The sequence below is a fragment of the Aspergillus puulaauensis genome, chromosome 2 (assembly GCF_016861865.1).
Source record: "Aspergillus puulaauensis MK2 DNA, chromosome 2, nearly complete sequence".
Taxonomy (NCBI): Eukaryota; Fungi; Ascomycota; class Eurotiomycetes; order Eurotiales; family Aspergillaceae; genus Aspergillus; species Aspergillus puulaauensis.
The window spans coordinates 4,229,039-4,253,245 of record NC_054858.1 but is presented as its reverse complement, the minus strand read 5'-3'; the positions used below and the strand labels follow the sequence as shown (position 1 = coordinate 4,253,245).

General features: G+C 50.4%; 10 protein-coding genes across 10 annotated transcripts; 5 read left to right on the top strand and 5 right to left on the bottom strand.

The window, feature by feature from the left end:
* Window positions 1-1,450: 1,450 nt before the first annotated feature.
* APUU_21751A (tellurite-resistance/dicarboxylate transporter family protein) lies at window positions 1,451-2,641 on the top strand (the record flags this gene model as incomplete). The annotated part of the gene is made up of 1 exon (XM_041700538.1): window positions 1,451-2,641. The coding sequence occupies one exon, from the start codon at window positions 1,451-1,453 to the stop codon at window positions 2,639-2,641; it is 1,191 nt and encodes a 396-aa protein (XP_041553513.1).
* Window positions 2,642-5,966: 3,325 nt separating this feature from the next.
* Window positions 5,967-7,160, bottom strand: APUU_21750S (RNA 3'-terminal phosphate cyclase-like protein; the record flags this gene model as incomplete). Its single annotated transcript, XM_041700537.1, has 1 exon — window positions 5,967-7,160. One exon carries the CDS (start codon window positions 7,158-7,160, stop codon window positions 5,967-5,969), a length of 1,194 nt encoding a protein of 397 aa, XP_041553512.1.
* Window positions 7,161-7,443: 283 nt separating this feature from the next.
* BNA1_1 (3-hydroxyanthranilate 3,4-dioxygenase) lies at window positions 7,444-8,140 on the top strand (the record flags this gene model as incomplete). The annotated part of the gene is made up of 2 exons (XM_041700536.1): window positions 7,444-7,475; window positions 7,594-8,140. 2 exons carry the CDS (start codon window positions 7,444-7,446, stop codon window positions 8,138-8,140), a joined length of 579 nt encoding a protein of 192 aa, XP_041553511.1.
* Window positions 8,141-8,738: 598 nt separating this feature from the next.
* On the bottom strand, window positions 8,739-10,760 carry APUU_21748S (CAP-Gly domain containing linker protein BIK1; the record flags this gene model as incomplete). The annotated part of the gene is made up of 1 exon (XM_041700535.1): window positions 8,739-10,760. One exon carries the CDS (start codon window positions 10,758-10,760, stop codon window positions 8,739-8,741), a length of 2,022 nt encoding a protein of 673 aa, XP_041553510.1.
* A 1,427-nt stretch (window positions 10,761-12,187) lies between these two features.
* APUU_21747A (putative serine/threonine protein kinase ENV7) lies at window positions 12,188-13,593 on the top strand (the record flags this gene model as incomplete). The annotated part of the gene is made up of 3 exons (XM_041700534.1): window positions 12,188-12,307; window positions 12,373-12,988; window positions 13,064-13,593. 3 exons carry the CDS (start codon window positions 12,188-12,190, stop codon window positions 13,591-13,593), a joined length of 1,266 nt encoding a protein of 421 aa, XP_041553509.1.
* A 759-nt stretch (window positions 13,594-14,352) lies between these two features.
* APUU_21746A (putative MFS transporter) lies at window positions 14,353-16,178 on the top strand (the record flags this gene model as incomplete). Its single annotated transcript, XM_041700533.1, has 8 exons — window positions 14,353-14,546; window positions 14,612-14,819; window positions 14,877-14,902; window positions 14,949-15,051; window positions 15,101-15,546; window positions 15,604-15,690; window positions 15,739-15,792; window positions 15,845-16,178. The coding sequence occupies 8 exons, from the start codon at window positions 14,353-14,355 to the stop codon at window positions 16,176-16,178; spliced, it is 1,452 nt and encodes a 483-aa protein (XP_041553508.1).
* A 1,132-nt stretch (window positions 16,179-17,310) lies between these two features.
* APUU_21745A (Zn(II)2Cys6 transcription factor domain-containing protein) lies at window positions 17,311-18,858 on the top strand (the record flags this gene model as incomplete). Its single annotated transcript, XM_041700532.1, has 4 exons — window positions 17,311-17,370; window positions 17,424-17,933; window positions 17,984-18,136; window positions 18,190-18,858. 4 exons carry the CDS (start codon window positions 17,311-17,313, stop codon window positions 18,856-18,858), a joined length of 1,392 nt encoding a protein of 463 aa, XP_041553507.1.
* A 53-nt stretch (window positions 18,859-18,911) lies between these two features.
* On the bottom strand, window positions 18,912-19,952 carry APUU_21744S (glycoside hydrolase family 43 protein; the record flags this gene model as incomplete). Its single annotated transcript, XM_041700531.1, has 1 exon — window positions 18,912-19,952. One exon carries the CDS (start codon window positions 19,950-19,952, stop codon window positions 18,912-18,914), a length of 1,041 nt encoding a protein of 346 aa, XP_041553506.1.
* A 441-nt stretch (window positions 19,953-20,393) lies between these two features.
* APUU_21743S (uncharacterized protein) lies at window positions 20,394-21,419 on the bottom strand (the record flags this gene model as incomplete). Its single annotated transcript, XM_041700529.1, has 1 exon — window positions 20,394-21,419. One exon carries the CDS (start codon window positions 21,417-21,419, stop codon window positions 20,394-20,396), a length of 1,026 nt encoding a protein of 341 aa, XP_041553505.1.
* Window positions 21,420-21,857: 438 nt separating this feature from the next.
* Window positions 21,858-24,190, bottom strand: APUU_21742S (oligopeptidase family protein; the record flags this gene model as incomplete). Its single annotated transcript, XM_041700528.1, has 2 exons — window positions 21,858-24,021; window positions 24,159-24,190. 2 exons carry the CDS (start codon window positions 24,188-24,190, stop codon window positions 21,858-21,860), a joined length of 2,196 nt encoding a protein of 731 aa, XP_041553504.1.
* Window positions 24,191-24,207: the final 17 nt, after the last annotated feature.

Genomic DNA, 24,207 nt, shown 5'->3' with positions numbered 1-24,207 from the left:
CCGCGCGAGACTTTGCAACCAATGAATAGCAGGCAGTCCGAGATGATCCTCGATGCCGGGAGTGGGAGGAAGTGGGAGAATAGCCCAGAAGAGTGAAGAGTCCGTGAAGAAACAGAGAGGTTGAAGCCGGGAGAGCAAGTCCTCAGGCCATGTGACTCCTGCAACACCACAACACTCCAGAGCCCAGAGTCTTCTTTGCTTCCAACTCCATCCACCTTCTAAATCTAGACCTCATCGGGTCCTTCAAGTCCCACAGCAATTCTTCGCGAATGGCTGCTCGCACTCCGGACCGAGAGAGCACGCAACGAACCAGCCGAGGGCTTCGATTCGTCTCGCCCAGTTCTTGAAGGCCGAGTCCGTCGAATTCGGCTCCACACTTTTACCGGGATTGATGCAATGCCACGGTTTTGATTTTGATTCTGCATTATTCTGCATTAATTAGGTGGACTATTTTCTGCCTGCGACGGTGCTAGATACGTATTGCGTCTCAGCCTCCCGCCAAGTGCCCATGGATGACAGTAGCATCCATGCTTCGACCAACCCCCAAAAACAAGGGCTGGAAGCGCCTTTTGGCGTAGTGGTCCACCTTGGCTCTCGGTATACTTAGCAAAATGGCATCACAGCTTGTTCATTGAGCATCAACCGCGCAGATCGCAGCTCCACTCCCCCCCCCCTAGGCATCAGAATTGGCCACCGGCTTTTGCAAAGCTACATTTCTCAATATACTGGAAGACATGGGCCTTATTCTCATATTGTGCAATGTCAAAACGAGCCCCAAGCTTGACGTCAGATATTCTAGGAGCAGCTTGTGTTTGGTACACAAAGGATTGTCAAGCCAGCTGCTACCATATCTCTGGGCTCTTGTAGTTTTGATACTAAAAGTCTTGGACGGAGTCGACTATCGATGATGAGCAGTCGCAAAGATACGGCGGCCCAAGGCCCGATGTCCTATGAGAATTTCGCATTCAGAAGATCAAGCACAGTGCTGACACCCTCAGGGCTGGGCGTAGCCCTGGTGATTTCTTTGGTTTGATCGACGTGCTTGTCCCTGGGCGCTGATGTACATTGTTGGTTCGTCTTCTACCCTGCCATTTGAAAATTTGTGTCTTTTACCCCTTTGGGTTATTCTTGATTGCGTACCGCTCTCTCCTTGTAACATTCCTGCAGGTTTTGTCCCTGCGCCCCCATGTGCCACTGTGTCTACGTTGACCTTGCCGACTTTACTTACTTCTACCTTGCCCTGACCCAAAACCCCAACTCTCTTTCATATAAACCCCCGTCATTCGCTTCACTTCTCTCATTCTCGTTATACATTATAAATAACATTGCCTTTTCTCTTCATAGATCTCAATTACTCTTATCTTTAGCCTTATTATTTGTCTTAGACTGCTTGCCTCTCGTTTGGATTTACCTCGTCAATGCTGCATAGTTTCTCTCATCCCCAGTCATAATGTTTGAGAACAGCCCTCAGAGCACTCTCTGCCCGCCGACTCCCCGGTCTGAGACGACCACAATTGATGTCGAGATGAAGAAGCCTGTCCAAGTGAGCCTCCGCGAGCGCCTGCGCCATTTTACTTGGGCGTGGTACACTTTAACCATGAGCACTGGAGGGCTGGCGCTTCTCATTTCCAACCAACCCTTCCAGTTCGAAGGGCTCCAGAACATCGGTTTGGCTGTATACATCATCGACCTTGTCTTCTTTGCTTTCGTTTGCTCTCTTATGTCACTTCGCTTTATGCTCCATGGAGGGTTGCTCGACTCCCTCCGTCACGACAGAGAGGGCCTCTTCTTCCCGACCTTCTGGCTTTCCGTCGCGACTATCATCTCCGGCCTCTACAAGTTCTTCGGCGAAGATGCACAGGAATCTTTCCAGCTCGCACTCGAGGCCCTCTTCTGGATCTACTGCGCCTGCACACTCACGCTCGCAGTCGTTCAATACTACTTTGTCTTCGCAACCCACTCCTACCACCTCCAAACCATGATGCCATCGTGGATCCTCCCCATCTTCCCGATCATGCTTAGCGGTACTATCGCCTCCGTCATCGCAGAGCAGCAACCCATCCGTTCCTCGATTCCTATGGTCTGCGCCGGTATTACCTTCCAAGGTCTCGGTTTCTCTGTCGCCTTTATAATGTACTCCCACTACATCGGGCGATTGATGCAATCCGGCCTTCCTAATCGCGAACACAGACCCGGAATGTTCATCTGCGTTGGACCACCGGCTTTCACAGCCCTGGCCCTCGTCGGCATGACCTCCAGTCTTCCAGAAGAGCTAGACCTCCTCCATGATGAAACCGCAATCCAAGACGCGCGCATAATGACTCTCCTCGCAATATCTGCCGCCGCCTTCCTCTGGGCCTTGAGTCTATGGTTCTTCTGCATCGCCGTTATTGCAGTCATTCGCGAGCCGCCCACCTCCTTCCACCTGAACTGGTGGGCTATGGTCTTCCCCAACACCGGTTTCACACTTGCTACAATCACTATGGGCGAGTGGCTAGGTAGCAAGGGTATCAGCGGCGTCGCGACCGCAATGTCCATCGGCATCATCTGCATGTTCATCTTCGTCTTAGTCTGCCATGTCCGAGCCGTTATCCGCCAGGATATCATGTACCCAGGCAAGGATGAGGATGTTTCTGAATAGATCACAAATTGATTTGTTCTACCTATCTACTTCGCCTTTCCACTCTCACTTGCAACTTTTCTTCCTTGTTTGCGTTTATTGCCCCATTATCGGACCAACTCGTTTGACAATTTCCTATACCTACTTCCTTTCTGTTGTTTATCATTCTTTAATTCGTCTCTTCTTACGTTTTTTTCTCCACAGCCCCCTTGCATTAGTACTTCAACCCCCCGCCAAGTTTCCCCCACATAGATAAATGTGGACACTTTGTTTCGTCATCTGTCAAAAGCATTTTTCTGTTCTGTTTGTTTTGGTTGAGCCTGCAGCATCATTGGCGTTGAAAAGGGCACATACGCCATCGTTTTGTTGGGTTCGTCTACTTGGTTGACTCGGGAATCTTTCCAGAGTTCTTAACTGATGATCGGCGTTTGGGTCCTGCTCTATTGTTTCACCCGGGTCGTTTGTGTCATTTGCTGACTTGACCTGTTCTCCCCGTGTTGATCAGTGTCTCTTGGCGCTTTTGGAATAGAAATAGATCAAGAAATAGAGAAGCTAGAAAAAAAAAATAAAAGGGAGGCATTCCACTTCCCCTTTTCCTTCCGTTAGCGGCATTAGGGCTTGGTGTAGTTTAATTCTGAGTGGAGCGGTGTACGTGTCGTTGGCTTAAACCATTGGCGCCTCCAAAGTCTATTCCGAGCTTATCTTTGGCGTTTCCAGCAATTACGAAATGAGCTTATTCATACTCCATGTATAGTTAGTTAACTACACTTACGCATTGCGTGTACCACATGCAAGTACCAATGATTATGCTATGCAAGGACAACATTCATAACGTTGATTGTCAGGATCTGATATACATACAAGCGAACCCCTACTATCCAACCTCTCTCAGTTTGTAGATGACACCCCACAAAAAGTACATAAATAGTCCCCCATTCAGATGACAGTACAACAACAACAACCACCACCACCACGCTCTTGTAAATTGTAGCCACCACACATGAAAAGTACATAACCAGTTCCTCCCATTTAGGTGACAGCCAAGGGAAAACCCAATGGGCAAAAACCTTGACCAGGATACAAACTCAAGTACAGGAATATCTCCTACCACCCTAAGCGTCCCCTCGGATCGTGAAATGAATTGTCAAGACCGTGCCCACCACTCAGCACATGCCTCCCCGTGAGTCTCTCATTCGTAGCCAGCGACCATGAAACCAGAGGCTTCCGGAACCCAGCATTGACATGATGGATGTGTTTGATGTGTTTGGACGAGTTGGGTTATCCTCGTCCCTGCACATTGACGAAGTTAGTATCCAGTCAAGCCACTCTTGAACAAGAGACACTCACGTAAGCATGTCCCAATGGGAGCTGGCCCTCGGTGTGAGTTAATTGTTTTTAGCCAGCCTGTCAAACTGATCAGTACTTGACTCGAATGCCAATGACCACGGGGAAGTACTTACTTGCACGGTCGCGTCACTGGGCCTACTCACGGTGACGGGCATAGATGCTTGGAGGGGGGTGAGCAAGGATGTGTTGGGTTATCCACATCCCTGGACATTGAAGTTAGTAGCCAGCTTGGTCTAGAGAAGTTGTACCCACATGAGCATGTCCCAATGGGAGCTGGCCCGCGGTGTGAGTTAATTGTTTTTAGCCAGCCTGTCAAACTGATTAGAACTTGACTCGAATACCAATGACCACGGGGAAGTACTTACTTGCACGGTCGCGTCACTGGGCTAACTCACGATGCCAAGGCATAATGCTCGCTCGGAGGGCGACCTATTAGTCACGTTAAAGAGACATGGTAGGTAGCAACAGGCAAGGCAGGAACAACAGACAAGACAGGAACAACAGACCACGAGGGTGACATGATAATAGAAGAGACAAATAGTTGCCAAAGTCAGTGGGAACCCAGTGCAGTCAAAGACATGTGACCAAAAAGACAACGACAGGAAGGCGAAGTGAAGGCAGTACAGAAACAGTGATGTGTTAACAGCAGCAAGAACGATGACATGCACTCATAAAAGCCAAGGCGGACCATACAAACAAGGGGCAGTTCATGAAAGGGCAGGCTGAGTTGAAGTGGGGTGGTACATAGTAAAAGGGTAACAGAGTGGCAGCAGGGAGGTGTAGGAGGAAAGAAGTGGGCAGCGCCGGAAGGGGGAAAGAGCAGGCTTAAATAGCCGTCCTCAGCCCTTGCCACTGCGTGATCTCGGAGCGCGAAGAGAGCGATAACGCCGAGAGAACACACAGGAAGGAGCTCCCCAGGGCCGTCCCTTCCTGTTTGGGAATAATTGAGGCCGTAATGTGACGGTGATACCGGTGGTAAAGCGGAATTAGGGTGTTCCAATGTAGGGCTCGAGCTTCCGGAGCTCCTGCAGGACACGGAATCACAAGATAAACCGACTGAGAGATACCCAATTCATATTGTAGCACCTGGAGCATTAAGATATCATACTGTAGACCGTGGACTACTAGTAGTGTTCATGGGCTCGGCCTGCACTGTATCAGCGTTGTTAATCCCGTCGTACTGACGCCATACTTGGTAATGTGCTCATATGTACTCACGCCACAGGCGCTGGCCTGACTTGGGAACTCGATGAGATTCGCCTCATAGTCTTAATTGGCTATCCATGTTGCATTGAGATGGACTGAGGGCTACCTACAAAAGTTAATCCAGATCAATGGTCTTTCGAAGAATCAAAAAGAAGCATGTCACAATACATTGAGCACTGGAAAGAGGAAGAAAACATTTTATTGAACGTGATTATATACAGGAAGGTCGGCGAGGGCCGTCTCAAACGTTTTAGCCCAAGCTGTCGAAGCAGTGGACAAAACACGGTGGGTATCATGTAAATGTAGTAGCAGGGAAGCTAGCTATGAACGCCGAGCTCTGTAAAAAATCTCGTCTCGAATCGTCAATGGGATATCAACCCACCAATTGCTCCATGTCGGCCTCGTCCAGGTATACATTGCTCCGTGTCTATTATGGTAAGTCTTGAACCGTGGCACAGCCTAACTTCAGGCACCGGAAGGCAACAGAGGGCAATAGAAGACCCCAGTAGCACTGGCGCATCGGAGTTGACCGGGCGTTAACAGGTGTAGATTGCGTATATCCGTAAGTGCTGGGCGAGTGGAAGGCGCCACCTCGCTCCCTACCAATTGAGATGTCCGCCTCCGGAAATTTCGATTATAACGACGGAGATAAACGTATCTCGAAGGTAATGAGCCAAAGCTGGGTGGTCAATCTGTGCTGTAATGTTGAATCCTTTAACTGGGTTGTCGAAACGAGCTGCGGCCCAAGACCAGAGCAGCCGGTCACTGGTGGCTTGACTTTATGGCGGTATGATCAAGCGACCTTCCGTCCAACGTTACCTATACCTCGTCCAACGACACTGATTATAACATCGTTACTATCGTCACCAGCATCTCGCAGCCCCCAGCCTGGGGCACCGAACTTCGACAGATCTCGGGCAAGTTGAATTGAGCTTTCGTCCCCGATAATGTCACGACCGACCTGAATACGCCCAACATCCTCAGAGCCCATGGTCATCAATCCGATCATGGTTGAGAAAGCTGCGGGGGCGACACAACCGCCTTTCGAGATCTCCTCAAGCAACTGGTATGCGCATTGCTTCCCAATATCCTCAGGTGGTTGACCACCACTGGGGGGAGATGCAACATCGGCGGAGAACAAACAGCCAGTCGAAGATTCTGCGACCAGGGATAAGCCAAATCCGAGCCCAATCTTTTTCTTTGCCGACGGGTTGTTCCTTTCCGGTGTAGGAATAAGCGGAGCAGACGAGACGTCCGAGAAAATATAGGTATCAGGAACAAGTGGGTTGAGGATGCCACGAGTAACATCGATCATTCTCGAATTATTTGAGGCGGAAACACCAACGGCATATGCCACACCGCGGACCTTCTTTATCCTACCGGCATTCATCAAATGCAGAGTTTTAGGTAGCCGAACTTGGTGGCCGAAAACCAATTGAACTTCTCCACCACCTCCTCTCCCGTTAGGGCCTGGATTAGATCTTCGGAGCACACGCAATTCTATGTTGTTGAAAATACCGAACTGATTGAAAAGCGGCAAAATGGCGGTCCGAACGCTGTCCACAGACATGTCGCCGGTCGGTGTTGAGGAAGTAATCACGCCGGGACCGGTGAAGAGAACCTTTATCGGAGCTTTGGAAAACGGTGCCATGAGGCATAGCGGGATGAGAAAATAGCTCACGCCGCGAGTACACCCAGCTGGAATCTCATGTCGAATCACAGTGCCACCGGTGCCACTTCCAGTAATAAGACCCGGTTTGTAGACAAGGATCGTACCAGTGTACGAAATTTCCATTTGCGAGCCATTTGTAACAGCCTCGAGAAGACGAAGGAATGAGATTTCATGCGGTGCAAGACCGGGGTTCGTAGGAGAGGAAGGGCGAATTTGCGAGATATGGGCTGTCCGGCCAGTTAATGTAGAGAAAACAAGGCGATGAACGAAGTTTTTGTGCGAGGTGAGTCGGATTGGAGGTTGTGAGGTCGCCATGGCTGCAATATTGAAAATATTTACCCAATGGCCTCGGTTTCTCTGCGCTTCTTCGCTGTCAGTTGAAGAATCCAGAAAAACGAAATTCAAGAAAATCTTCTGGGGCGAAGTTTTTCCGTCCCGCTTCCGGATTTAAGATCGGACTATCTCCGACAACGATAAGATCCCGGCGAGTGACTCGTGAGCGGGCAACCGGTGAACAACAGCAACAGCATGATATGTTTTACTGCAATCAAGAATTCAGAATTCTAAACTAACAGTCCAGTTGTGCAGCAGATAGAAAATGCTAACACCGGCCCTCAATATCCCAAAATGGTATTTCCCATTCTAACCTCATTCCTGATCCCACGTCTTTCCGCCATCCCCCTCCCCCGCGTGCACGCATAATGTTGAAAAATGTCAGACTCATCTAACCAACCACACAACTCTGCAGGCTTGAAGCCAACTCCCACCTCCTCCAGCCACCTGTCAACAACTACTGCATCTACCATCCTTCCTCCCCCTCTACATCTGGCTACACAGTAATGATCGTCGGCGGCCCCAACGCCCGAACAGACTACCACATAAACTCGACACCGGAATTCTTCTACCAATACCGGGGGTCAATGCTGCTCAAGGCAGTGGACATGTCTGTTTCGCCGCCTGTCTTCCAGGACATTCCTATCCATGAGGGTTCGGTATTCCTGCTACCCGCGAACACGCCGCACTGTCCGGTGCGGTTTAGGGATACGGTTGGGGTTGTGATGGAGCAGCCGAGAGCTGAGGGGGCGGAGGATGCGATGCGGTGGTATTGTCGGGGGTGTGGAGAGGTTGTATGGGAGAAGAGGTTTGTTTGTACGGACCTGGGGACGCAGGTGAAGGAGGTTGTGATGGAGTTTGCTGGGGACGAGGTGAAGAAGACGTGTAAGGCTTGTGGGCTGGTTGCGGAGTCGAAGTATAAGGATGGGGAGATTGTTCAGCCTCCTAGGTTTCCAGAGTAGTTTTGTTGAGTTTGGGAAGTTGAGGCGAAACGAGGCACGACATTTGATGTAAACTAGGTGTTTGGAGATTGAGCGAACTGCTCTGCGTCACGTAAAATTTAAGAGATACGGCCCCAATTAGTGAATTATTTTGTCAGCGGCTATACTATCAGAAAGAAAGAAAAAGTGCCTTCGTAGGGCTTTATCAAAAAAGAAGGAAAATAGAACAAGGATGGGCACCGGGTAGATGAGTACACCATGATTCAAATAACGAAATCGAGGAGGGTAGACAATGACCTCAGTGCTTAAAAGAAAACATTCAACTATTAACACAGGACCATCCAAGTGGCCGAACGCGAATTGCAGTGCAAAATTGCTTCATCTGGTATATGGAACTGGAGAGCAAAGCAAAAACCAAACAATACAGGGGTATGGGTTTGGTCATCCGAGCCAACTAAGGAATCAAGAAAGCAGCATGCACAAGGCACAATTATAAATGAGGTATAAGAAGATAACGAACCCGCTAAAGCCAGTTTGAAGGGTAGCCATGTCATGTCACAGATGCGAAGAACGTTATTCAAGACCATGTCGCTGTGTCTCATACATCGGCGGACGTGGATTAATCGTCAAATGGGCAATCTATGCTCTCATGTCCGTCCCGCTCGCAGAGCGCGCACCACTTGGACTCGTCGACTACACCACTGGCTTTGCCTGCGACAGGAGCCATGGATGACGTGAGTCCCACTCCGCGGAGACCCTCAAGGACAGCATCACGGCCGGTCTTCTGGGGGGTGGTGTTGTGGCTGTGGCTTGATGTTGAAGATTCTTTAGGCGCAGCCGGTTCGGCGGGTTGCTCATCATTAGAAAGTTCTTTGTGTAGAGGTTGTTCCGCATCAGTGGGTTTATTATTCTTGGCTTCTGCTCCGAACATATTCGTGCAGCTCAGAATGTCGTGACCACCGGTCTCACAGATCTCACACCACAAGGAACCGCCATCCTCTGAGCGGGCATCAGATTCGTGCATTGTCTCCAAGCGAGCAGATGTGTCTGAGGCACCACGGCGGTGGGAGGGGTAAGACGAGTAAGTCCCCTCCTGTGGAGGCTCATCTTGCCAGTCACTCGGAACAACAGTTCGATCAGACAGCCGATGGGCATGGTTGACGGTATGTCCGTTACCGATTTTGCCTGTTGAGCCGGATGGCTTGTGCTGCGAACCTGACTGTGTAATAGTGGAACCACGGGCGCGACTGTCACCGTTCGTTTGAGATTGCTGCAGCTCGCGCTCAAGTTCCTCGATGCGGTATGCTTTGCGCTCATTGACACGCTCATATTCTTGAACCCGCTGCTCTAGATCAGCCACATAATCCGCATTGTGTTCTGCACGAGAGCCCGCCCCAAATCCATTCTGCGGCAGTGCATGCAAGTCAGGGTCACCTCTGCTCAGGGAATGGATAATCGCCTTCAACCCGCGGATTTCGTCGTCTTTCTGCTCGAGTTCCCTTGACTGTCCGTCGGGACTCATATGATTCTCCCGAGGCCCGCCAGAGCCATCCCGCTCCTTTTTCAACTCCAGTTTTGTTCGTTCAACTTCACCACGTAGGAACTCCACTTCCGCTCTGGCCTCGGCCTCTCCACGGCGTGCATCCTCTAGGCCTTCCTCAAGCTCGGAGACAAGCTCTTCCAGCTGCTTGAGTTGTCTTGCAACGGCCTCGACATCCTCGCCGCGGTCCTGCAATTCCTTGTTCTGTTGCATGAGCTCATCAACTCGCTGCTCATAGACGCGCTCAGTTTCCGAAGCTGCTATTTCCAATGTATCAAGCGTGCTCCTGAAATCGGCGCGGTGTAGATCGAACTCCATAGTCAACTGGGCAATGCGGTCGTTCTTCTCTCGTAGCTGGGAGCGGATTGACAATGCATCCGATCCCTCGAATTCTTCTAGCATTTTTTGAAAATCCCCTAGTGTATTTGCTTGTTCTTCCAGCTGCTTGTCGCGATCTAAGAGCTGCTTCTCCAAGCCCTTGACCTGCTCCTTCAGATCCGACACCTCCGGACCCATAGAGTTGCGCCCGAACTCCGAGGTCCTGGCCGACGACGGGCCATCTTCGACACTAAACCGGGATGGTGGACGATCGGATGCGCGAGAGGAAGCTTTGACGGGGCTTCGTGCATAGCCGTTGGAGCTGGCGGCAGGTTTCGATACTGTTTTCGATGCCCCAGAGGGAGTCCGCAGCCCTGACAGACTCAATTTTGGTGTCGTGGTTACTCGTGGGGATTCCGGTCTGGGAAGGGAAGGACGTCTCATTTGAGGCGGGCGAGGTACAGAGGGGCTAGGGCCGACGGACTTGCTAAAGTTGATCGGACGCGAAGGGGTTGCGGGAGTATTGGAGGCCGAGCGTTTGGTGACGTATTTATTGTTGTTGAGGGGCACGAAAATGCCTGATCCTGCTGTTGCGGTCGCGAAATACTTCTTTCCGTCCACATCGCCATTGTTTTTCCCTCGTTTGGCGTGCTCCGGAGCAAGCTCAATGCCCGCAAACCTGCCCGGTTTTCCGGAGACAACTCCCATAAATTTAATGGTGCCGTGCATCCCACCCGGGACGTTCACGACGTCGCCGACCTGAATTTCATCCAACGGTGCCATCGCGGGAGACACTGCGAGGAAATCGGGGCGTGAAAATTAAACCTTGCCGGGAGGCGCAGGGAGGGCGCTGAATGAAATAGGGAGAGGAAGTAGGAGGGGAGCCAAGGAAAGAAAGAGACCGAAAGGAGAGGAAAAGAAAAGGGATGGTCAAGAAAGTGGAGGCAGCACCAGTGACCGATCAACGACAAGTCATTCTGGAGCTGGAGGCTGAATGGGCAGTCGGAGAAATTGAGGGCTTCAACGGTGCCCAACGGGAGTAAACAAGAGCGCAGACAAGAGGGAGCCAGGAGGCGGAAACGCAGGGGACTGAAACTCAAGGGAAGATGAACTGCACAAGACTATGGGGTGTCGTCATGCACCTCCGCCAGTAGGTACCTTACTAGGGACGTATCTAGTGCTAGCGACCGGCTCTCCAGACTGCGTGATCCAATATTCCTCCTCGCGACTGGCTGTTTTCTGCGTTGTCTTGATTGTTTTTCAGGAGTCTTGATCAACGCACGAACCATGGTTACTTCGTCCCCCGCAGTCAGGAACTGTCACCAGTCACCACCCACAGCGGCCAGTCACCACCAGTTCGCAGTCCTGTGTCATTGAGGAAGCTTGCGCCACTGTTCCCAGTCCTTGCAGGCAAGATCGTGCTCCAGCGAAAGCTTCGAGTTTCTGTCAATCACGATTCACGGCCGCCCGGTCTGGCTCCATCATGGCGGCGAGGCCCCAGAAGTCCAGATACCCGAGATTCCGATCTTCTCTACCACTGCAGCGGTAAATTGAAATGGATTCGAGGCCTAATTTTATTCTTCGCCGAGTATCGCTCTCCGTGGATCAAATCCCGAGAATAACTACATATAACAATTATTTTTGGACTCACCACCTGCTAACCACCTAACAAGAGAATCGGCCAATTGATCACACACCAAATCTGCCTTTGCACCAGATAGTGATACTACCCTGCATGAATCAATTATAAAAGTTAATAACCTGTAGGTATACTGTAAATTGGCCTTTCTTCATTCGAAGTATAGACTAACGACCGTCGGAAGTGTAGATAAGACGTCATAGATGCCGAGTGTCTAACTGTCAACTCTAGATAAGTGAATAATTGGGTGGTTTTGACGTTGTCTCGATGAATAATACAATACATACCTCCATCAATGATGCAAAGTAGAATCCCCGTGAAGGAAAACGAGATGGCAGCCAGTTGGAGCTTGGGGCCAAGTGTTGTCTCGCGCGTCAGCCTCTCCGCCTTCTCTTCCGCCCGTCCCGTTGTTGGAGCATCCACGATCCCCTTCAAGTGGAGCCTAGCTGCAACTGTCCTCCTTTCTCATCAACTCGATAATCTGAGCATAATTTTTGGACTGCGGTCAATTGTCTTCGCATTAGAATCGCGCTTTGAGGTACTTTTCTGACCGTCCCGCGACACCTCCACCATGGCGCAATACTTCTTTGACCTCCTCTACAACTTTACGGATTGCATGTGCTGCTTCCCCAGCTCACCGCAGCTGAAGATTAATAGCCGCAGCTTCAAACTGCTCCGGCTCTTGGGTGAGGTATGTGGCTCATCGTTTGCAATTTTTGTAGGCTCCCGGCTGACCATGAGTCCCCATCTCGCTAGGGAGGCTTTTCCTACGTGTACCTCGTCCAAGACAAGTCCACATCAGAATTATTCGCGCTCAAAAAGATCCGATGTCCATTTGGCCAGGAATCGGTGTCGCAAGCGTTGAAGGAGGTAGAAGCTTATAATCTTTTCGCATCGGAAAGGAATGTCATCCATTCGATCGACCACTCCGTTTCAACAGAATCAGGCTCGAAGTTTCGCAATGATGGCGGAGAGGCGGGTTCCAAGACAGTCTACATTCTTCTACCTTACTACCAACGAGGGAACTTGCAGGATGCAATCAACGCAAACCTTGTCAATCACACACAATTTCCAGAGAAGCGCCTCATGGTGCTCGTGCTGGGGGTTGCCCAGGCGCTACGCGCAATGCACCAATACCGCGTCAAGAGTGGCTCTGCGCCGACGCGCAAGGCCAAGGCCGTGAGAAGGGAGGGCGAAGAGGCCGATACAGACACTGGAATGCGGGTGGGGAAGGCAAAACGGCGCGCCAGTCAGCATGGTGGTGAGGAGGACTCAGAAAACGAGCCGCTGATGGACGACGAGGTCACTCAAAGCCAGGAAGGCGTTGAGGATGGAGACCTACGTCCCTATGCGCACCGAGATATTAAACCTGGTATGGCAGCCCGCTAGACGTTTGTTTGGCTTTTTTCTTTTTTCTTTTTTCTTTTTTGTATACTGACCACCCCAGGCAATATCATGATAGATGACGACGGACAAAACCCCATCTTGATGGACCTCGGATCGCTCGCACCCAGTCCCATCGCAATTACATCCCGTTCACTCGCATTGGCAGTTCAAGATACTGCTGCGGAACACAGTACAATGCCATACCGAGCACCGGAACTCTTCGATGTCAAGACCGGATCCATCATCGATACAAAAGTGGACATCTGGTCCTTGGGATGCACACTTTACGCCTGTCTAGTTGGAAAGAGTCCGTTTGAAGCCCGGAGTGAAGAGACTGGCGGTAGCTTGAGCATGTGTGTCTTAGGTGGTGACTGGAGGTTCCCCGACGAGAAGTCAACAGCAACGAAAGGCAAGGGCAAAGCCGGGGGGGAATCTAAGCCAGATAACTCTGCCTCCATTAGCGCACCTATCAAGGATGTCGTGCGCCGGTGCCTACAGGTTGAGCCGGCCGATCGTCCTGACATTGACGAGCTGATCCCACTACTTAAAAATGTCATCCGAGAGCTACCGGATGACGATGTAGTGGGCTGAGATGATCGTTATATCTGGCGCTAGGTTCTACTTTTCTGTCACAATTCTTGCATGGCCTTTCCAGCCTTTTAGATAACCTGTTATACTGCTTGTGGTTACCAAATTGTACAATACCTTGACCTTGAACATATTGTTTACCCATGGGTTTATGCTTTGACTATACTAGTCCTCTTATTTTAGATTGGTTCTGTTTCGTAACAGCGATTACCCTGGACTGACGGAGAAGATAACCACCTCGGCTTCTCCAACTCCAACCTGATCAGTGCACTGACAACACTCTTCTAGGCGGAAAAGGGAAGTTCTATCCTGGCCCGTACTGGATAGCAATTGCTGCTGATCCATTTACTCCAACTCCACGACCCGCCCTGTTGCTTGAATGCCAAAAAGCATGCTGCTCATTGCTGCATCCCCCGATAAATGCGGGGAAGATGGACGAGAGGATGCAACTCCGCGTCAGGCTATCAACGGCAAATGCCATCCTGATAAAGGAGACAGGCGAGCCATTAACAAGTGGCGTAACCTTGGAAAGGAGACTTTCTTTTCTATTTGATAATTGCCGAGATATGATTGCAGGCGAATTGGAGATGTCCGCCTTTTCCCTTGGACATGGCAAACTGATGCCCTCGAAGCTTATCGGAGAATAAGCATGCGGCGCGGCCTTACATATTGAGTTCTCTCTCCTCCCTGTCCTTCATTAACCGATTCACTGTCTTCCGTCAATTATTACGCTGCATTGGGCGATCGTAGTGTCTGCTCGCCATGACGCCGTCTACTAATCAAGATGCCATCCCCGGCACATTCATACTCGTGGACGAAAACCGTGTCCTTTCGACTCGCCATCTTGACTCTGGGGATAGCGACATCGTTTTGGTTCCTGAACCTTCCAATGATCCAGATGATCCGCTGAATTGGTCGCGGCGCCGGAAACTTTGGTCTACAATATGCGTCAGCGTGTGAGTCTCATTGGCAGGTAAATTTCAGCGAAAACCAGAATTTAATTGTTTTCATCTAACTCTAGGTATACCCTGTTCGCTGGTATTGCGTCCGCGAACGTCTACTCTGTCCTGGTCCAGCTTTCTGAAGAAACTGAGGTCTCTGTTCACACACTAAATGAGGGAACAGGTTATATGTTCCTGCTGGCCGGCTGGGGTCTTTTGTTTTGGCAGCCATTTGCTCTTCAATACGGGAAGCGGATGACGTATATGATCTCGCTTCTGGGGATGGTGGTAAGTCATCTGTCACTATATATGATATGTCAATTGGTTATTTTGGTCTAATGCCAGGGTAAACAGGGAACTAGTATTTGGAGGTATGCTCAGGCTGATCTGTTGTTGAACGCTGCTAATATAAGACAGCCCTTACGTGAAAAGTAATGGTGAATGGCTAGCTCGAAGTGTCATTATGGGTTTCTTTCTGGCTCCCATCGAGGCTTTGCCAGAGGTTACCGTCACCGACGTGGTGTGTATTGAAACGCTTTTGAATCTTAGGGCTAGCTGACCATCCGCAGTACTTTACCCATGAACGCGGACTGTACATGAGCTTATACGCACTCTTCCTGGCGGGGAGTAACTATTTCGCGCCTGTTATATGCGGGTTTATTGCAGAGTACCACGGGTGGGAATGGGTATTCTACTGGCCAGCCATATTCTGCGGTGCATCTATCGTTTTTCTCTTTTTCCTCATGGAGGAAACAAATTACGAACGAGAGAAACCCAACTCGCCTAATGTTCCAGTGGATATGTTCACGTCGGCTGAGGACGAGACAAAGGAAAAGAAGGCTCTGCCAACTGAACCATTGAGTCACGGTGATCCAGAAATCGGCGCCGTCTACAACAAGAAGACGTATCTGCAGAAGCTCTCGATCCTAGGACCTCGCCGGCCGAGGAACAACATGCTTCGTCGCGCCCGGCAAACGGTCTATTACTTGAGCTGGCCAGTTATATTCTATGCAGGGTGGGTTGGCAGTCACTACTCAAGAGCAAGGGAAACTGACCCCTGTTCGTCGCTTAGGTTCTCATACGGATCATACCTGATCTGGTTCAATGTCTTGAACGGAACCGCGTCTATAGTACTGGGATCTGCTCCTTATAACTTCAGGTACCGCATTCACCCAGCCAAATATAATATAACTGCTAATACGAGCAGCTCATCGATGGTTGGTCTTAGCTATCTCGCCTGTTGCCTTGGTGTCATTCTTGGGTGAGTAGCTTCAAATCTCTGCCCTCAAGCCCTAAGCGCTGAACAGAGATAGCTCTCTATTCACTGGCCGTTTCAGCGACTGGCTCACTGTTAAACTTGCTCGCCGCAATGGAGGAATAATGGAAGCCGAACAGCGTCTCTGGCCATTTGGTCTTTGTCTTATCCTCGTACCAGGTTCGTTAATCCTATGGGGAGTAGGCGCCGCCCACGGCATCCACTGGTTTGGCCTTCTAGTTGCCATGTGTCTTCTCGCAATGGCAAACACTTGCGGTGTAACTTTGAGTGTGAACTACCTTGTCGACAGCTACCGTGAGCTGAGCGGCGACGCTATGGCGACAGTAATCCTGGTTCGCAATACGATGTCCTTTGCAATAGGTTACGGGTAAGCTTTCAATACTACTACATAACAAGGTTGTTAGAGAATGTTACTGATGTGTAGGATAGAATCACACCGTGGGTGGAGGGTTTAGGATACCAGAACTGTTTTATTTCCGCAGCGTTTATCGGACTGGCATGTTCTCTTGTCTTCCTAGTTATGATAAAGTGGGGGAAGGATTTCCGGGTCCATAGCCAGAGGAAATACTGGAGCATTGTTGCGGAGAACTGGGAGAAGGGGATGGGGCATTAAGGTTGGACGATGGACATCGTTGTTGGAGATAGCTGGCTACTTGACCACCAGCCATGTATGGTTTTTGGTGGCGCGGCCTAGCGCCCCTTGTTATTCATCGTTGGAACACATTTTTTATTCGACATAAATGATGGTATGAATCTAAACGGCCAGCTTGATTTAATAGGCCGGTTTTTTAGATAAGAAACACGGCTAGAGCGGAAATAGTTAACAGTGTGAGTGTGAAGGTTGGAAAATGCACTTTCCTAATACGTCGGGATTGAGGCTATATTTGGAAGTCCCTCTCCTACACCGATTTAAGCACTTTTGTTTCAGCAAAGCTCTGATGCCTCAGGGGACGTGCAGGGGCTCCCGCATAAAGGATCCATGAACAATTGTCAGCAATAACAAATGACTAGGTTCATGAATACCGTTCATTCAGTCTGACACCCATTCAACTCTGAAATCCGCAGCGCACAATTTGGGGGCCAAAATAGACAATTCGCGGTGTCTCAGACTTGCCACGGGGACACTGCCAGACCGGGAAATGAAGACAGAGATCGGAAACGCCATTGAACGGATTGAGGCGCTTCTCCGGCTGGTCACTGTCAGATTAATGTCTGCAGTCTGGACTCTCCACCAACAGCATCAAGGAAACCAATCGTCATCCCAACTGAATCATGGACTGAGCCCCTTTGGGCAGCTGCTGGGGATCTGCGATCGCTGCATTTTGCCAAATCCTTGTTAGTTTCTTGCCTTTCAGCCTTACAATTGTGGCGCCTCTTGAATGAGCCGAACCGCTGGCACAGTGCGTCCTCCCACGGACCATCTGTTGCATAGCCACCGGACGGCACTTTATTAACTAGCTATAATCCTCCCCGCCGCTACCAGGCGATTGAACTTTTGAAATCATGGTTGGCGTACCAGGACGATCAAAAGCGTGCGTGACATGCTTGAAGCGGAAAAAAAGAGTATACCTGCTCCCATCCTCTCGCAATACCATGAGATCTAACAGTTGATGTAGTGCGACTTGGAGAAACCGTTCTGTGGCACATGCCGCAAAGCCCGCGTCGAGTGCGCGGGGTACTTCCGCCCTCGCATATTCATCAACAACACGGTCGAGGACAACAACAGCCAGCAACTCGTCAAGAAAGACCGAATCCAGAGCAGTGGGGGTGAAGTTGCTCTGCCTCGTGAGCTAGCACGAACTGCCTACCAGACCAAGTATATAGACCTGTTTTGGCGGCTGTACTTGCCCAATGGCCAGCCGTCCCCTACCCTGGTGCAAGCCACAGCAGGCGGGTGGGTTGATGCAGTCCAGCACCTGTACATCTCTGAGAGTGTATTAAGAAAGACAATCTTGGCCCTGTCTGTCTCTGGCGTGGGGAGGCAGGAGAATGATAGATTTTTACGGGAGGAGGGCAGTAAGCTCTACGCAAGCTCATTGAAGGAACTAACAGTGGCTTTGAAGGATCCGCGGAGGGGGCTGAGCGATGCTATCCTTACAGCGGTTAGATTAGCGGGCTTCTATGAGGTAAGACTCCTGCTGGGTAGTCAGTCGGTAGCGCTGACTGTGTTGGTTAGTCTGTGTATGGCACGAACGATAGTGAGGCCCGACAGGCCCGGGGTTGGCAAACGCACAGCGCTGGTGTGATTGCGCTTCTTGTAATGCGGACTCCATACGCTTTTATATCGGGCCACGCTCACAGGCTATTCACGGATGGGCGAGCACATTTGGTGGGTTTTGGCTTGCCATGCTTTCAATTTATATCTACTAACGTCTTCTTCAGATAATGTCCTGCCTCAGAGGAAGGAAGAGGTGCGTCCTCGCGGAACCTCAGTGGAAGACGATACCATGGCTTCAGCAAGAAAAGTCTCCCAGAGACCATCTTATGGACATTATTGCTGAGCTTTCTGGAATCTTTGAGAATCTGGACGTGATGAAGACTTGCGATGACCCTTTCGAAAAGGAACGCCTCAAACAACAAATCATCGATGGCCTGCTGCAAATGCAGCAAGACCTGGTAACCTGGCAGGTGGTATATGCTCCAGACTATGAGATACCCACCAAAATACCGAAGGAGGTCTCGCCACAGCAGGTTATAGGCTGTCATCTCATGACCTCCTTCTGGGCCACTGTGATCGTAGCCGTGAGCAACTTTCAAGCCCTATGGGAGCCAGCGCAGGACATTGATCCTATTTTCGACCTCGATATTTGCTGCGGGAATATCATCAGGTCTTTCTTTATCATCATCCATCCGGCCATGGGTATATTCCGCACTCACCTCACCACCTATCCGATGACCGTTGCCATTCACTATATCTGCGAGGTAGGCCCGCAGCGATTAGCCGAGGAACGACGGATCCTCGCGGACTGTCTTTGCGATCCTGCCATTGCGCATGTGCGACAGTTTATCAACAGTATGAAGGACGATATGCCGCTTGAATTTTTGAATTAGATGCCAAATACCCCCCCACCCCCGGTTCATGTACATTCAATTTAATATGCCAATTAATCAACAAGATAAATGCTTCCCTCGGCATCATACCCGATCTCCCTGGCCTTCACATTCCTCAAATGGCTCACACCCCCAGAAAGCTCACAATCATGATAAAAAAGCCACCACTTCCCCTCAAACTCCACGATCGAATGGTGCGTCGTCCACCCCAGCACTGGTTCCAGGATCCTCCCCCGGTACGTAAATGGACCCAGCGGCGAGTCCCCAACCGCATAAACCAGGTAGTGTGTATCCCCCGTCGAGTACGAGAAATAATACCGCCCATTGTACTTGTGCATCCACGCGGCCTCGAAGAACCGCCTGTCATGGTCGTCCGCTGCAATGGGGATACCGGATTCGTCCAGAATCTGCAGTTCACGGACTGGCGATGCGAAACTCAACATGTCCTCTGATAATCTCACGACACGGGGGAATAATGCCGGTACTCCATCGCCTGTTGGCTCCTTCCCGTCTTTATCAAACACCCAGCCTTCACTACCATCTTGAGGAGAAGACTTAGACTTAGCCCAGCATTGCAACTGCCCGCCCCACAGACCCCCAAAATACACAAACGCCGCCTTCCCATCTCCATCTTTATCATTGCCGTCAGTAGTATCATCAACAAAAACCGCCGGATCAATACTGTAACTCCCCTCCCAAAAGCCCTTTTCAGGAACAAACGGCCCCTCGGGCCTTTCCCCCACTGCAACCCCAATCCTGAACAGACCCTCCTGATCCCTCGCCGGAAACACAAGGTAGAATTTCCCATTCCGCTCTGCAGCGTCGGGCGCCCAGAGCTGTTTCGATGCCCAGGGGACGTCGGGTGTTGAGAGGACGGTGCCGTGGTCTGTTACAGCGATTTCCCCATCTGACGAGGTAGTAAGAGACGGGAGGGAGAAAACGTGGTAGTCGGCCATATCGTACTGGTCGCCATTGTCGTTTGAAGAGGTGGCAGTGTCGCGGTCGTGCGAGGGGTAGATGTAGAGTCTGTTGTTGAAGACGTGGGCGGAGGGATCGGCTGTGTAGAGGTGGGTTATTAGGGGTTTGGGCGGCATATTGATATGATAGAAGGAAGTCAATCAGTGCAGAGCCTATTGCTATCGTGTGTAGATTTTGAAGTATTCAAAGAGAGGTTTTTATATGGACATCGTCGACTTGGTGTACTTATGGAATGATTTATCCGCCGGCTAAAGGGACTCTTCTTGGAGATGACCCCGCGGATGCTCGAGGGAGGGGCACGATGATTCCATGTTGTATATTGTGGCTAAATGAGTCGCTAGTAGGGGACGTCCTAAACGGACACGGAGGTCCAGACGTGTTCAATCAGCCTGATGGCGACTGGGTCCATGAAAGTTATGCCGGGTCGAATGATAGCGCTTCTATACAGTCTAGACTGCTCAGCCCTGGGTTATGTCTGAATACTATGCACATAGTGTAATGGGCGTTTATACTAAATATTTGTCGAGATATAGTATATACAATTCACGATATTTACACTATTTCAATACTGGCCCATACAACACCTCAAACAACATTCTACTCCTCGCCATCTTCTCAGCCCTGAACCCTCTTAACCTATTCTCCCACTCCTTCTCAGCCTGCTCACGCATGCTCTCCTCCTCGCCATCGTTGTTCTCCTTAACTGGACTCTCACAACCCCTCAGCCCAATAAATCTTCCAAACCGCCTCCTCTTTACATCAGTGTCGACCCCCAAGTTCCTCACGAACCCGTTCGTAGCTAACCACGGCTTAATGGGTCGCGGGTAATGGAATGTTGCTTGATTGGGCGGATACACCTGGTCAAAGTGCAGAGCTAGGGCATCCAGCTGTGCAGACGTGAGAAGGTTAAACGAGAGGATTGATTTCGGAAAATAAGGGTGCGGCACCCCCGACTGGCAATGGACTAATGGCGCGAGATTTCTGGAGAGGATGGAGGTCATGTAGTGGAATTCGGGGTGAATTCTTTCTGTAAGCGGGTGTGCATCTCGATTGACCTTCTTGGTTTGGAGCTGAGGCAATTTGAGTGGGATGCCTTCCTGGCGGAATTGTGCCTGGACTTGTTGGGCTAGTTGTCGGTGGTGGCGACGACGGAGCCGGAGACGCAGACGTTGCTGTCTTTCATGTTGGGTTTGTTGTTCCATGGGAGGCTGATGATTCTTGGTGCGATATGGGAGACCTTGCATTGCTGCTGCAAGGCGCGCGTGGTTTTGGGCGATTAGTTCTCGTTGTTCTTGCTCTGTGCGTATCTGTTGGAATATATGTGAGTACCTGCTCTGGTCGTGCTCTGTTTGTGGCTGCAGGGCATGTTGCTGTTGTTGAATTTGTTCTTCAACCTGTCTGCTGTAGCCATCCTGTAGTTGGATTTGCTGTTCGACCTGTCCGTGATGAACTTGTGATTCCCATGAGTGCCCAGACCTTAGGTCAAAGACACCAACCCTTGGGAGCTCCTCTGTATCCTCCGTAAGGTAGTGAGTATAAGGACAGGGTGAAGACGAGCCGGGGGAATCACTGTTATTCTCCATGATAAGCTAGGGTTAACTCCGTGGATCGGTATACAGTATAGTGCAGATAAGAATACGCCGACGATGAATGGCTGAACAGCAAGAGCGATAGCTTTAAGACGGGGAAACGATAAACAAAATATGATTAAATGTAAATTCAACGGTCGGATCTATGTAAATTATATCAACGAGCGTGGGACGAGTAGAACGGGAACAATCCGTCTTTGTGTCGAGTGTCAAAACATAATGCAAGCGTCGTGACAATGGGACCAAATCTTTGAAGTTCAGAAGTTATCCGCATCGAAACCATGAAGAATCGGACAAAGACATAAAACACAGATCAAACCCTCCGTTGTTGCCAAAATAGACCGACATAACAGGCCTTCTGCTAAAATAAGGTCGTGATAAACAGTTGGCTATAAATCCTTGAGACTCAGCCATGAGGGAGTTTCAACACGTTCATGAAAGACTGAAGTCCCCTAGTTGTTTCTGCAGTGCTTCGGTGTTTGTCTTTTCGCTACCTGCAAACTGTTGATAACGCTCAGATGCTACTGGCAGACCAACATGCTTGTTGATCCAGTTGAAAATCGTATAGTGCCACATGAGCGCATTCTCGGGATTCAGTACCCAATGGTTTTCATCTGGGAAGGTCAAGAACGCACTGTCGATTCCCTTCATCTGTAATACGTTGAATGCGGACAGTCCCTCAGCTATCGTCAAGCGGTAATCCTTTTCGTTATGGATGATCAGGTGTGGTGTCTGCCACTTGTCAAGGTGACGCGAAGGATCCCACTGTGCCCAGTTTTCGGGTACCTTCCATTGAACGCCATTGAGGTCGTGCAGCGGGAAGTATAGCTCCTCGGTAGCAAGCAAGGACGTTGTGCTGAAAACACCATCGTGCGTGACAAGAGCCTTGAAACGCCGACCAAGTGGTTGACCTTGGATCCAGTTCATCATGTATCCTCCGTACGACGCTCCCAGAGCCACGGCGCGCGATGTGTCGACATAATCCAGGTTCTTCTCAATGTAGTCAAACCCCTTCTCAAGATCAATGTACGGCAGTCCGCCCCAGGACCCACGGATTGCATCGGTAAAGTCCTGTCCATAGCCGGTGCTGCCTCGCGGGTTAGGTGTTATGACAACATACCCCTGCTCGGCAAAGACAGCGGGATTCCACCTCGTACTCCATTGATCATTCCATGCTCCTTGTGGGCCACCATGCACCAAGAATGCCAGAGGATATTTGTTCCCTGGTTTAAATTTAGAAGGTTTTACCACCCATGCGTGGACCGGGGTGTCCTCAGCTCCTCTGTACCATATTTCATCAACCTGGGTCGAAGAGAGACCGAAGGCAACCCCATTATGGCCGATGGATGAGATGACGCGAACATCGGCAGGGTTTTCCGGGTCAACAAGTGACCAGATGCTATTGTCCAGCAGGTTATTACTGGATATAAGGAGCTTGGACGATTTGGATGTGGCAGGGTGGACGTCTGTCACGTAGCCGGAGTAGGTGATTTTCTTGAGCAGATCAGGAGTCGAGTGGCGGATGTTGGCTATTGGCAGCTGGTAAAGCACTCCACGTCCGTATTCCTCCGCTTGGATATATAGCGACTTGTCGTCATTGGAGAAACTTAAGCCTGAAGGGCTCAAATTCCAGAGTCCCTTGCCATCTGGAGACGAGAATGCTTCTATCATCTCGCCGTTCCAGGGATTGGGAACGTAGAGAATCCGATTCTTATCAGACTCATACCCGTCCTTGCGCATTGCCAGGACAGCGATGGAGCCACCATCTGACGAAAGAACAGGAGATGACATGGCGCCCTCGAGACCTCCAACTCGGTATATCTTGCTTTCTGCAGTACTAACACCGGTCCATGAGAACATTGGACAATAATAACACGAGCCTGTCGTATGCAGAGCGGGATTAACCTCAGGAGATCGTGCCACGAATACAATCGCTGAGGGGCTGATATCGAAGTCACCTCCACCGCCGAATGGTGGAATAGGCGATTCTACACCCGTAAGTCCACAGACCGCTATCAAGTTAGTGATCCCCGAGATGGAGTACCTCCCCGCATGTCGAGTAGCGGGGGCCAGAGGAGCACGCTGGAGCAAGCCATAGAAAATTGCATTTGTTTCGGGTTCAACGTATGAGTCCCAGTGCCTCACAAAAAGAGAGGTATAAAGCTTGCCGGTACTGTAGGGCGTTTTGGCGTCCTGCGAGTTATGCAGAGATCCATCCGGATTGGCCTTGCCAGAGACAGCGAAGCCAATCTTCCCCGATTCGACATTGGTAACTTTCAAGTCCGATACTGGTCCTGGTACTGTTCCCGCAGTATAGGTCCTATCCGCCAGCCGAGCATCTCCAATTATTAAGTTTGTGTTTCCATTCCCTTTTGTCTTCAACCAGATCAACTGGTCAGTGTTCTCGATCCACTGTGGGGAACTGGCGCCTGGATCATTCGTGATGAGAGCAGAGCGGCCGGTCGTAAGATCTAGCACCCGGATCTCATTTGTCTTGGTATGGGATTCGAACGAGTAGGTTGTTTGACTGTAGACGGCGAGAGTTCCAGTCGAATTGGGCACGGCGCCCGACCGTCGAGGTGCTCCTAGAAGTACCCTGGGGGTGAATCAGCAAACGCCTTCACTTGCGCCTCCGCAGAGGATGAGTAGCATGGCAGAGGGTTGTTTCCAGAAAACTACACTGTAGAGCTCTCTGTACATTCATTTCCACTCCAAAAGAAGAGAGCAGCTTACTCTGGTGTGAATTTCATGGATCGGATCGTCATGTCCAGCTTCACGATAA